The sequence below is a fragment of the Mesoplodon mirus genome (genome assembly GCF_964341445.2).
Source record: "Mesoplodon mirus genome assembly, chromosome: 4".
Lineage (NCBI taxonomy): Eukaryota > Metazoa > Chordata > Mammalia > Artiodactyla > Ziphiidae > Mesoplodon > Mesoplodon mirus.
Window position 1 is genome coordinate 8,793,972 of NC_138979.1, and position 12,938 is coordinate 8,806,909.

A 12,938-nucleotide genomic window follows, 5' to 3' on the forward strand; every position below is an offset into this window, starting at 1 on the left:
CAAATGCTGGCTATTAAAATGGACCGTGATGACTGTGTGTCATGAACTCAGCATCGTGACGCCAGGTCCTTTGAAAGTCAGACTGAGGAAGAAGGGGGAAGACGGCAGTCTTTGAGAGGATGTGCTTTGTGGTCACCCATGCCGTCCTCATAGCTGATACAGTTGAAGTTGTTTCCCATTCATTTGTCCCTCAAGAGGACTTGATCCCAGAATTCAGGGCAAGTCAGTAGGAGTATAAATTACATGAAAAATGAAAGCCATCCGCTTACTAGGGGAGATGGAGAAGAGAACCCAAGGACATTCAAAACTGTCTTGCTGGTTTCAAGTTTCCAGTACGCTGCAGTGTTTGACTACAGAGGTGTGGCTGAGGACAGAGAAGATGCCAGATGATATATCTAACGGCCACCTAAAGCAGTAGTCACGGGGGGAAGAGTTAGAAAGCTTAACATTGTGTGCGGAATTAGGGAAGCAGAACTCCCCAGAAGATGGCTAAGGAAAAAATACGCTCTTTCAGCGGTTAGAAACAAGACTGATCACGTTTTTTCTCTCTTTGCTCCCTCACCTGTGTTCCTGTCATTAGCCTGAGAAGTGGAATAAAATCAAGCTGGTGGTCACCCAGGAGGATGTGGAGCTGGCGTACCAGGAGGCGATGATGAACATGGCCAGGCTCAACAGGACAGGTGCGTCCAGGGCTCGCCTCGCAGGGGTTGGCCAGCTTTCCGAGCAGGGCCAGGACGGGAGACACTTTAGGCTTTGTGGGCCACAGACAGTCTCAGTTGCATTGATTTTCTTTCCCCCCGCCCATGACTCTTTGAACACGTTTTTTTTTTAAAAAACAGAAAACAAAAAACCAGAATACATTCTTAGCTGGAGGAACTGGCCATGGGCCAGGTTGGGCCAGTGACTGCAGAGCCCCCTCTGTCGGTGCCTGGAGCCCTGGTGGGACTCCAGCTATGTCGCATGTTCTTGACAGAAGCGTGGGGTAAATGTGACTGACCTTAGAGGAAGTAAACGGCTGGCCACTGGCCTGAACTGTGCGCTAGGTCAGGTGGTGAGGCCATGAGCGTTTGTCCCCAGCCACTCCTCTCTGACCTGTGCGTCTGGAGTTCTCCAGGGCACTGTGCCTGTGCCAGCATCTGTGTCCCCTCTGGCTTAGCATCGCTCACCATGGGGACAGTGCCAGGCACCAGGGAGAAGCAGAGAAGTATGGATGAAGTCATCAGTTCACTGTCTGAATCTATGACATGGAGAGCTGAGGTCACGTTTTCTCTCTGTTGCTTCCAATTCTACGTTCCTGTGATTACGGGCAGCCCTGAACTCCTCTGTACCCCAAGAAAAACAGAAGAGAACTGTATACAGCATGTTTTCAGAAATACTTGACTGACTTATTAATTTAAAGTGTTAACCTTGTCATAGTTTTAATTCCCAGATTTGTGTATATAAATGAGTAATGACACTCATGCCATGATTTTTTCTTGACATTTCATTTCTAGTTCTAGCTTCTTAATACTGATTAGAAAGTAATAATAATAATAGTGGTTACCATTGATTTGGTAGTTATTATGTACCAGGAACCTGACATATTTTCTCTTTGAATTCTTCTGACAACCTTATCAAGGTAGCTACTATTATTCTCATTTCACAGGGAGGTTAAGTAACTTGCTCGAGGTCACACAGCTAATCGATGGGGACCTAGGATTTGAAGCCAGATACGCTTTTAATGCTTTGAAACTACTGCTTATAATGCCTTTAAGTGTTATATTCTATCCTTTTCTTAATGATTTAGTAAGAAATCAAGGCCATCTCCACAGTCTTTGTGCATAGTAATTGAACCAGTACTTTGTACTATGCTAAGAATCTTAAAAGTAGTGTAAAATAAAACAGGAAAGTTCAGGAAAGGGCCAGAATTCATCTTCTGGGAAGCAGCAAGGCTTGCCAAGGGACTCACTTGATGCAGTTTAAGCATCTTACAATGGATTTTTATTAGGTTCATACCTGTATAGAAAGCACCAGGTATATTTTATAATTAAGAAGGAAGCCCTTGTTGGGTGTCTTTGAAGTCCTAACCTCTGACCAGCCAGAGGAACCCTTTCTGGAAAAGCATCTGTGTGGGTCGCTCTGTACAGAGGATTTGGAAGCAAGCCAGCATTTAGAATGTGAGCTCCAGGAGGGCAGGGAGCTCCGTTTTGTTCACTGCAGTGTCCACAGCACTTAGAAGGGTGAAGGACACACCACAGGGGTCACTAAATCTGGATGGAATGAGTGAACTCTGCTAGCCTTTCTTTTTGGTACTTCATGGACATCTTCTTAACAATCCTATGAATTGGATCCTGTTTTTCCTCTTTTGGCTGAAAAGAAATACATGTAAGAAATACACGCAGGTCTATTCTCAAACCCAAATCTGTCCAACTTTATAAAGGCCACTGTTTCTCCCACTTGTTCTATCTACATAAGCCTGTGATAGAAATTGGTACAGTTTTATTCTGGAAATATCAGTTTTCTTCCTCGTCATTAATTGCATGTTGTATTTAAGGACCTGGGTTTGGGTTGTGTGGCATCCTATTTTGGAACTTTGAAGATACTTGAAGATGAAGTTCTAGATGAAGTTCAAAAATCTTATCCTAAAAACAGTCCCTGTTTATTTAGTTACTCGGGGTTCCCTGAGCCAGCAGTCAGAAACCTCATCCCTCTCATTCTACAACTTTAGCACAAATGGCTCTGAACCCAATATATGTAATACTTAAGCCATGAAGTCTTCAATTATTTAAAAAGAAGAAGAAATTTGACTGTTGAACAGGGGATCTCAAAAGATCTCCGAAACTCTGATTTTAAAGTCACTTTAAAGTGTGAAAAGAGGGCTTCCCTGGTGTTGCAGTGGTTAAGAACCCACCCGCAAGTACAGGGGACATGGGTTTGAGCCCTGGTCCGGGAAGATCCCACATGCCGCGGAGCAACTAAGCCCGTGCGCCACGACTACTGAGCCTGAACTCTAGAGCCCACAAGCCACAACTCCTGAGCCCGTGTGCCACAACTACTGAAGCCTGCACACCAAGAGCCCATGCTTCACAACAAGAGAAGCCACTGCAATGAGAAGCCCTCGCACCGCAACAAAGACCCAATGCAACCAAAAATAAATAAATAATTAATTAATTTTTAAAAATTTAAAAAATAAAATGTGAAAAGAGATTTTTTTCCAGCATCTGCCTTTCCCACCTTCTTTGTTAAAAATTTTTATTAGATACTGAGTTGATACAAAAGTTACTTTATAAAATATGTGCAGGGCTTAAGGAACAGCAGTACAGTACCCATGTGTCTACCATCTCATGTGAGAAAGAACCTGGCCTTATAAGCCCCAAGGGGCCCCTCCCACACCCAGCTCGGGAAAAGGGGCGACGCTGTTCTGAATCTAATGTTTATTCTCATGTGTTTTAAACTGTTTTTGCCACATAGCCTTGTACCCTTAAGCAATAAGTTAGTTTTGCATTTTTTGCTTTATTAAATCATACCTGTGTCTGTTATTTTATTTTATTTTTTGCTGTTTTGTACACTGTTTAATATTCCTGAGTGTCATCCCTGGTGTGTGTCGCTGTATTTCTGCTGTATAATCTTCCACTCCATGACTGACTGCTGCTGAGGACTCCTGGTGCACATGTGTAGGAAAGAGGGCAGTACTGCCTCAGCTTTTCTAGAAGGTGCTAAATGATTCCCAGAGTGGTAGTATACCACAGTGTTTGAGCGTATGCTACATTTTAAAGATTCTTTAATATGTTTTCTCTTCCTGTTTATTTTCTATAGTTTTTCTACTGTAAAAAAAGAAAATCATGCTAACTATAGAAAAGTTTTCAGAAAATGAAAAAAAAAAAGGAGAGAAAAAACATTGTTCATAATCCCACCAGCCAAAAACAGCTTCTGTTAATATTTTTATGTATTTTCCCAGGATTTTTTCCTTTGGTTGGTTGGTGGTTTACTGTTGTCTTATTGTTGACATTGTAAACTAATGGTTAGTGTACATTTTACTTATATTTGGAATTTGCTTTTATTCATTTAATATCACTAAATTCTTTTTTCCATATTATATAACCCTAGTATACACATAATGTTTAATGGCCAGATGTTCTACCAGAGTGATATACCATAACTAAATTACTTTTTGCCTACTTTTGAACAATTTATTTTGAGGTCAAATTTTTTAATAATTTTTTTTCCTGCATTCCAGGAGTATTTCTTTGGCAATATTCAACATTAAGTTGAATTGTAATTACTTAATTCTGTGTTCTCAGATGTTCTCATCACTTACAACCAAGGCTTTTCATTCGTACTTCTCTTCCTGTGCCGTTCAAAATATCTGAGGAGTCTTTTTCCTTTTTTTGGTCCTTCAAATTAAGTAGCTTAACAATAAGAAAGTAATTTGTAATGGATTTATTTTTACCCACGTGGGTTATTAGTTTGTTTATAATTTGAGCATTTAAGATTCCCCATCCTTAAGTTGTAGACATTGTTGGTAGGGATACAGTATGGCAGAACACTTATGCAGGAGTGTTATGGTCATATGTAGCAAAATTCTGTGTACGTTTATTTTGACCCAGAAGTCCCACTTCTATGCGTCTGTCCCAGAGCTACAGTGGCCAAAGTATGAAATGACATGTGTACAAGGCTATTCATTGAAGCACTGTTTATAACTGCAAAAGAAGGAAACAGTCCAAATGTCCATCACTAGGTGACTGATTGTATTATCTCATCTCCATGCACAGAGGAATACTATACAGCTATAAAAAGGAACAAGAAAGCTTTATTACTAGGGAGCTATCTCTAGGATATGGCCAGATGAAAAAAGCAAAGGACAGCATGTATGTAGTATGCTACATTTTGTATGTTCATAAATGAATATGAAGTAATAATATGTATTTTATACTTTCAAAAAGAAACAATGGAAAAAATAACTCATTAATACAAATTGTTACATATAAGAGGGAATAGGGAGGAAGCAGACCCTCTCTGAACATGCTTTGTTTTGTAAGTTTGACTTGGAAATAAATGTTTTATATAGTTTTCTATACTTAAAAGTTAAATTAAAAGAGCATATTTTACAAATCCGAACCAAATTTTTTTAAGGCCGTTCAACATATTTCTAAGTTAGTGGCAAAGTCACATGAAGAATTATTTCAAATCGCTTTGAGCCTGGTAGTTTCAGGGCACATCCTCAGAACAAAAATCCACAAAAATATGTCATTGTCATCAGTGGGTTTGTGTTTGTGAGAATGTTGGTATAGTAAGGTAAAGCAAATAAGTTAATGTAGTTAGGAACAAAGATTTTAAGAATAAGAGAGAAGTAGTAAGATCAAAGAAGCTAAGTGTAATCTTTAATTCGGAATTATCAGTGTGAACTCAGGATTTTTTTTTTTCTGTAAAAATGTTTATTTCCGTGCCTATTGAAAAGGCCTAGAAGTAGTGATAACCAGCAGGCCTCAAGTCCGAGTGCCCAGATTCTGTTCGGAAAGTTAATGTTCTCCACTAAAAAGTGCCAGGACTCCCTGGGGAAATGGCAGATTCCAGTTTGGGGACAGGAAGTACAGAAGCTAAGCCTGGACTTCCTGTGCCTGAAAGTGGTGGCACTGTCAGCGACTGGTGGGGTCGTGTCACTTCCCCACAGCTTGAAGGGGCTCCCACCCGTCACAGTGGAGAGGGGGGTGCAGTTTGAGTATCAAAGACAAGAGTGACCATATCAAGTATCTAAACAAATGATAATTAAAGCTTTTTTGGTCACCTTTGAAAGTTGCTAGGGCACCAACTTCTTCTGAAATAAAAGGAATCAACCCCTTATTTTACCTGTTTTATATGGAGTGTATTTCAGGGAAACCATATTTTCTAAAAAATTCTTTATAGACGTCACATCTAATAAACACAGGAAAAATGATGGAATTACAAAGTTGCCATTTTTGCTGCTCCCTTGATTTAATGAACCTCAACAGCAAACATCAGTGGCTGCTAAAACCTTTTGGTGAAAGGTTCTCATTGAGATATTCCCCACCCCCATGAAGTATTCTTGCCAGCAAAAAATGAACCTGAGTCTCTTGGAGCCTTGGTCCTAAACACCCGTACAGGAAGTCAGGAAGGTGGTGGAACATGTCAGCATCGGGGAAGACCACCACATCCGTAATGCAGGAGATGCTACAGGAAAAAATGGCTAGGTTTCCACACATAAATGACATGGGGGGAAAAGGAGGGGAAACTGTTAAAAATTAAAAAGTTTAAGAGAGAACAATCAAATGTAGCATTAATTTTGTTGGTGTGATAATGATACTGTGGCTGTTACCAGTTTTTTTATCTTTTAGAGGCACACACGGAAATACTGTATTTATAGGCGAAGTGATATGATTGGGGTTGGCTTTAAAGTTGCCCACGCCCTGGACCCTCCACATCCCCCAACAAGTGGGCAGGAGTAGGTGAGGCCCCAGAAGAAAGGTGGTGATGGTTGACGCGGGGTCTTGTTGGGTACGTGGGAGTTCGTTGTGGGCTGCTACTCTCTCTACTTTGTGTTGCGTTGAAATTTCCGTAGTAAAAATTAGCAACAGTAATTCCCCGTACAGGGAAGAAGTGGTAATCAGTGCCTCAAAAACTGAATCCCTCTTATTGACTGTAGGACTCAGTGGGTCCTCTTGTCTACTATGGTCCTCAAAGCTTGGGAAGAGCTGAAGTGCAGGTCTTGGCTTTGTTAAATGTCATCGGCTGCCCCACTGCACCAGGTGCAGGTGTGTGAATAGGATGGGCCGTCCTAGTTGCTTTTCTAGCACCATGGACTAGAAGGGTCGATTCTCCTCTCTGCATGTGTCGTTGAGATTGCACCCAAGTAAAAGAGATCTTGGTCTAAAGAGAGGAAATGTACCCCCAAAAAAGGCATTCACCCCAGAGTACTTCTGTAAACACAGGGCATATTTCATTCCAAGATTAGCCTTTCCGTTACTTTCCCCCCTAAAATGAAATACTTCGGTGTGACTCTAAAATAAATATGTACAAGCTCTATATGAGGAAAACTACAAAACTGGTGGAAAAAAATAAAGGTTAAATAAATGGAGGTATTCCACGCACATGGATAGGAGGACTCAACAGCATCAAGATGTCAGTTCTTCGCAACTATAGGAGTAATGCAATCCCAAGTAAAATTCCAGCAAGTTATTTTGTGAGTATCAACAAACTCATTCTGAAGTTTATATGGAGAAGCAGCGGACCCAGAACAGGCAACACGGTGATGAAGAAGAGCAGGTTGGAGGAGTGACACTTCCCAACTTCAAGACTTCATATGAAGCTGCAGACATCAAGACAGTATGGTGTTAGTGAAAAAAGAGACAGATAGATCAATGGAACAGAATAGAGAGCCCAGAAATAGTCCCGCATAAGTATAGTTGAACTGCTCTTTGACAAAGGAGCAAAGGTAATTTAATGGAGAAAGGATAATCTTTTCAACAAATGGTGCTGGAAAAACTACACATCCACAGGCAAAAAATGAATCTAGACACAGGTCTTAAACCCTTCATAAAAATTAACTCAAAATGGATTGTAGACCTAAATGTAAAATGCAAGACTGTTAAACTCCTAGAAGGTAACAGAAGAAAATTTAGGTGACCTTGAATTTGGTGATGACTACTAAGATAACACCAGCACTATCCATAAAAGAAAAAATTGACAAGCTGGACTTCATTAATATAAAAACACTTCTCGGTGAAAGAGAGGGAGGATGAAAAGACAAGCCACAGACTAGGAGAAAATCTAAATCTTCACAAAACACGTCTGATGAAGGACTGATAATCCAGAATATACAAAGAACTCTCAAGACCCAACAATAAGAAAATCCAGTTAAAAAATGGGAAAAAGATCTGAACAGGCACCTCACCAAGGAAGGTATACAGATGGCAAATAATCATATGAAAAGATGCTCCACATCATATGTCACTAGGGAATTACAAATTAAAACAGGATACTACCCCACGTCTACTAGAATGGCTAAAATCCAGAACACCAAATGCTGGTGAGTATGTGGAACAATAAGAACTCATTGGTTGCTGGTGGGAATGCAAAATGGTACAGCCACTTTGGAAGAGAGGTTGGCAGTTTCTTACAAAACTAAATCTACTAATGTGATCCAGCAGTTGTGCTCCTTGGTATTTACCCAAATGAATTGAAAACTTCTGTCCACCCAAAAACCTGCACACGGATGTCTGTTGCAGTTTTATTTATAATTGCCAAAACTTGGAAGCAACCAACAAGTCCTTCAGTAGGTGGTGAACAGATAAATAAACTGGTCCATCCAGACAGTGGTATTGTTCAGTGCTAAAAAGAAGTGAGCTATCAAGCCATGAGAAGATACGGAGAAACCTAAAGTACACATCACTAAGTGAAAGAAATCAATCCGAAAAGACCAAATATTGTGTGATTCCAACTCTCTGACATTCTGGAAAAGGCAAAACTATGGAGACAGTAAAAAGACCCGGGGTTTCCAGGGGTTGGAGGAATGGGTGAAAAGGTGGAACACGGAATTTCTAGGGCAATGAAAATACTCTGTATGATACTCTAATGATGGATACACGTGATCATACATTTGCCGACACCCATAGACTGTACAACATCAAGAGTGAACCCCAGTGTAAACTGAACTGGAGTTAGTAATAACGTATCAGTACCGATTCATCACAGCACCACACTGATGCTGGGTGTTAATGCAGGAGGAATGGGGCTGGGGGGCACCGTACAGCAGCTTCCTGCACTTCTGCTCAATTTTCTCTAACCCTAAGACTACTCCAAAAAATAAAGTGTTTTATTTTTTTAATTAAAAAATAAAAAAGAGATTAACCTTTTAGACATCAGGAAAGTACCTTGAATTTAGGTCAGACAGTCTTAAAAGATCTTGTTCTTTGATTTTAGGAGAGTTAGACAGGTTTACCTTTTGAGATAGCATTGAGATAGCATTTGAGATAGTTGAGATGGCATTTCCTCTCTACAGATATTTTAGTTTACTGGGAATTTACTGTTGGTTGAAGCTGCTGTTCTGAGTGGTTCAAACTGAACTAAGAAACCAACTTTCAGAATTTCACTCCAGGTTTTGTTGATTTCACTTTCATGTTATGCTGTTGCCAACCGGTTAGGAGTTCTGAGATCAAAGCGTATGTAAGAGTTTGAGTTGAGGAAGGGTGTTTTCTCGGGGTCTCCATTCACGACACCAGACGATAAAGGCTCCTCTGTCCTCTGGCAGCGGCGGGACTCATGCACACATTCAACGCCCACGCGGCCACCGACATCACGGGCTTCGGGATCCTGGGCCACGCACAGAACCTGGCCAAGCAGCAGAGGAATGAGGTGTCCTTTGTGATTCACAACCTCCCAGTCCTGGCCAAGATGGCAGCCGTGAGCAAGGCCTGCGGGAACATGTTTGGCCTCATGCACGGGACCTGCCCAGAGACATCAGGTACCAGGGCCGCAGGCCGGGTTGAGGGTTAAGCAGGGAGGCCAGTGGGATGTCCCCGAGGAGGAGGCAGCCAGGTCCAGGAGCTGGACACCACCCAACCCCACGTGAGGTTTTGGCTGCAAGGCTTCTCAGCCCCCTGCAGCATCTCCTGCCCATCCTGCTTGTGATGAGCAGCGTCATTTTCAGTGCAGTGTTTGTGTGTCTGGTGATGGGATGGGAGGGAGGGAGGGCGGATATGGGGAAAACAGGTCATCATTCAGTTTCCACTGACAACTCAGCATTTTAAATAACCCATGTACCCATAGGTTACATTGAAGAGACTGTATTTTTTCCTTGCAAAAAGAAGTCTAAAATTGCTGTTTTGAGATGAAATAGTATACTGTGTCTCCAGAGTACCATTTTTTTCCTCTCTTCTTTTTACCTGGATCTCTGTTTCATCTTTTCAGTCCCCCCACCACAACCCTCATTTCTCCCCCTAGTTTCTTTTACTTCTTATTTTATTTTTTCTATAACTCAGTAGTTTCCCTACCCTGGTAAAACAATTGAATCATCTGGGCATTAAGAAAAATACCCATGCCTAGACTAGACCCCTAGGAAACCTAATTAAGTCAGTCTTGGGTGGGCCTGGTTGTGAGAAATTCTGACCCCCAGAGGCCAAGACCACAAAGCCCCACCCACGCACCAGCCCTTTAGGGGGGCCTGGGCTCTCTGGTGGGCCTCTCACGGCAGCAGAGAGGATCCTGCCACTTCCTGGCCTCGAAATAGATACGAAACCCCTTTCTTAGAAACAAGCTCCACGAGGGCAACTGAACTGCCAGTAGAACAGCTCCTGCTACCTGGAGGGCATGGAATCAGTTGGAATGAACTAACGAGTATTCCCAACTAGCGCAACCTGTCTCTTCAAATATGAGAAGTTTTTCCTTTTTCGTAAAAGTGTAGTATATATTTTTTCCTGATTTGTGTTTCTTCTACTTACAAATACATGAAATATTCTGGCCTAGCTACTCAAGTACCCATGAAGATTTCTTTTCATATATCTTATATTTTTTCCATTTGGAAGATAATGACAGAACCAGTGACAGAACCCAGATACTTTGAGGCACGCACACTTTCTTCCTGACCTTAATTTTTAAATTTAAAGATATATATATACCAAAAGCCTTTTTTTTTTTTTTTTTTAAAAATAAAATGAGGACTCCGCATGTAGAGAATCAAATAGAAAAGGAGAAGTTCTCTCTTGTTTTTAAATAATCCTTTCAGCGCAGCCTGGAAAAGATAGCCTCCACGTACACTACTGAGCCTCAAACACCTCACTCCTACCTGCACGGCGTCAGACGATTCTCAGGTGGGGCGTTTTCATGATTTAAAGTTGGTTGCGTGTGTTTTGAAATACAGTAGGAGCTGACCAAGGGGCTGCTTAATGACTCCGCAGTGTGGAAGAGGTGAAGGCAGTGCAACCGGCTTCTTCGTAGAATGTAGCTCAGTGCGGATGTTTCCTAGAGAGAGTGTGGCAGGGAGACTGCAGACACAGCATCATGGTTAACGGTCATCCTTTTTTCTTTTTTTTCCCTTTGCCAGGAGGCCTTCTAATCTGTTTACCGCGTGAGCAAGCAGCTCGGTTCTGCGCAGAGATAAAGTCCCCCAAATACGGTGAAGGCCACCAAGCATGGATTATTGGGATCGTGGAGAAGGGTAACCGCACGGCCAGGATCATCGACAAACCCCGGATCATCGAGGTCGCGCCACAGGTGGCCACCCAGAATGTGAACCCCACACCTGGTGCCACCTCTTAATCTAGGCCGAGGCAGCTGTGTGGTTTTGTTTTTAAATAGCTCTATTTCCTCTATCATCATTTCAATTAAAGACTATAAACAACAATGACAAAAATCTCATTGTGTCTACACATCTGGTGACCTTAGGTCGATTTGTGAGTGGATGCAATTAATCAAATAAAATCCATTGCCTTTTTTTCCCGTTACATTAACTGAAGATGCACCTAATCTTGAGGCAGCTTCTGAGTTGAGAATTATATTGTTATCCAATACTGTTGATTCATTTTGAATCTTTAGACACTTATCTCTTGCCGAGTAGGCTCTTTTTAAAGGTGCTTTCACGTAGCACAGACATTACCCACTGTAGTGTCAAATAGCAGTTTGTGTCTTTTCATTTTGTGTATATTTATCATTATCAGTCTGATCCTTTTTGAAGCGTCTGGAATGGTATTCTGGAAAGACAGAATTGGTGAGTGAGTGACAAAATGGTATCCCAGTAGCGAGAGGGCTGCATGAGTCCTTTGAGTCTTCTAATTCCATAGCATCTCTTTGACCCAAGAGTGCATTCAGTTAAACCAGGCAAGTGCTTAACTCTGCATGGGAAGCACTTTGAAGACAAAAAAGAAATGTTACTTCTTTTTTTTGTAGCCTTCCTAATACTTACAGTAATATCATTAACTGTTTTCTTTATCAATAGCAAAAAAGGACACTTTCTGCAATGTAATTAGATGTTCGATAGCGCAGCAAGGAATTGCCCTCCGAAAGGGGGTTCATGTATAATACTCATTTACAAGTCAACATATAATTAGCTACACAAATAATTTTTAAATATAATCAAAAATAAAGACTGTTCTGTGGATAGTAGTGTTTAATACATTTTATATTTTGTATGGTGATTTCAGGCCTTTTGATTTCTTCAAATCAGCAGCTGTTTAGCCTGATCCTTAGCGTTATCTTGTCCTTTGCACCAGTACTTTTCCGTGCACGCTTCCTGTGATCTGTGTGGAAACGCTTATCGCCAGCTGTGCAGCTCGGGCGTCAACTTGTTATTCAAATAAATATTTAATTTTTGTTATTGCTCTTGTATAATCAGATGCCCCTTTTAGTATTACTTTAGAAGCATCGGGAGGGTTTTGGCTAAAATACAGTTTATTGGGGGAAAAACTAGATTTTAGTTTTATAAAACTTTTAAGTCACGGGACCTATATTTTCTTGAGGTAAATTTTGTAGTTCTAGAACAAACAGGCAATCTAAAAAGGTGTTTATCGGTGTTAACTTAAAAACAGAGGCTTCCTTATACTTTCACCTACGGAACGAGTAGGAGGGGGCTCCTGTCCTCAAGCACAAGTGCACTGATTCCTCACGCGTCTGCGCTGGAAGCTTCTGAGCGCTTCCTGCCTGCAGGCGCCGAAGCCGAGAGAACAGCCAGACTTCTTGCCAAAGGAAACCACCACCTGGGAGGCGAAGCCCCGGAAGAGGCTCCACCCTGGACGCGTCCTTCTTCAGGGGCCAAAGCGCAGCCTCTTCGCATGTGTTACTGGAACTCAAGCCATAAGTTCGGTGCGCGGGACCGAGGGGCTGCTGCAGAACTGAAATTAATTGGACGTTTTATAGGAATTAAAACCCATGTTGGTCCTCAAAAGCTACAAGCAGGTGGTCTGCAAAATAAAATGTGTTGGAAACCTGAGTAAGAGAAACATACTGTTGAG

The 12,938-nt window shown here is 41.6% G+C and overlaps 1 protein-coding gene across 5 annotated transcripts in view; it reads left to right on the plus strand.

The window, feature by feature from the left end:
- The window catches only part of SEPHS1 (selenophosphate synthetase 1), a 28,416-nt gene extending 16,098 nt beyond the window's left edge, over positions 1-12,318 (plus strand). For 4 of the 5 annotated variants that reach the window (XM_082619552.1, XM_082619553.1, XM_082619554.1 and 1 more), the window contains exons 7-9: positions 581-680; positions 9,245-9,457; positions 11,036-12,318. In XM_082619552.1, coding sequence (XP_082475678.1) covers positions 581-680; positions 9,245-9,457; positions 11,036-11,250 — 528 coding nt within the window. In that variant the 3' untranslated portion in view covers positions 11,251-12,318. Of the gene's footprint in view, positions 1-580; positions 681-1,156; positions 1,466-9,244; positions 9,458-11,035 lie in introns of those variants that run through there. The other variant, XM_082619556.1, reaches the window with a different exon arrangement.
- Positions 12,319-12,938: the final 620 nt, after the last annotated feature.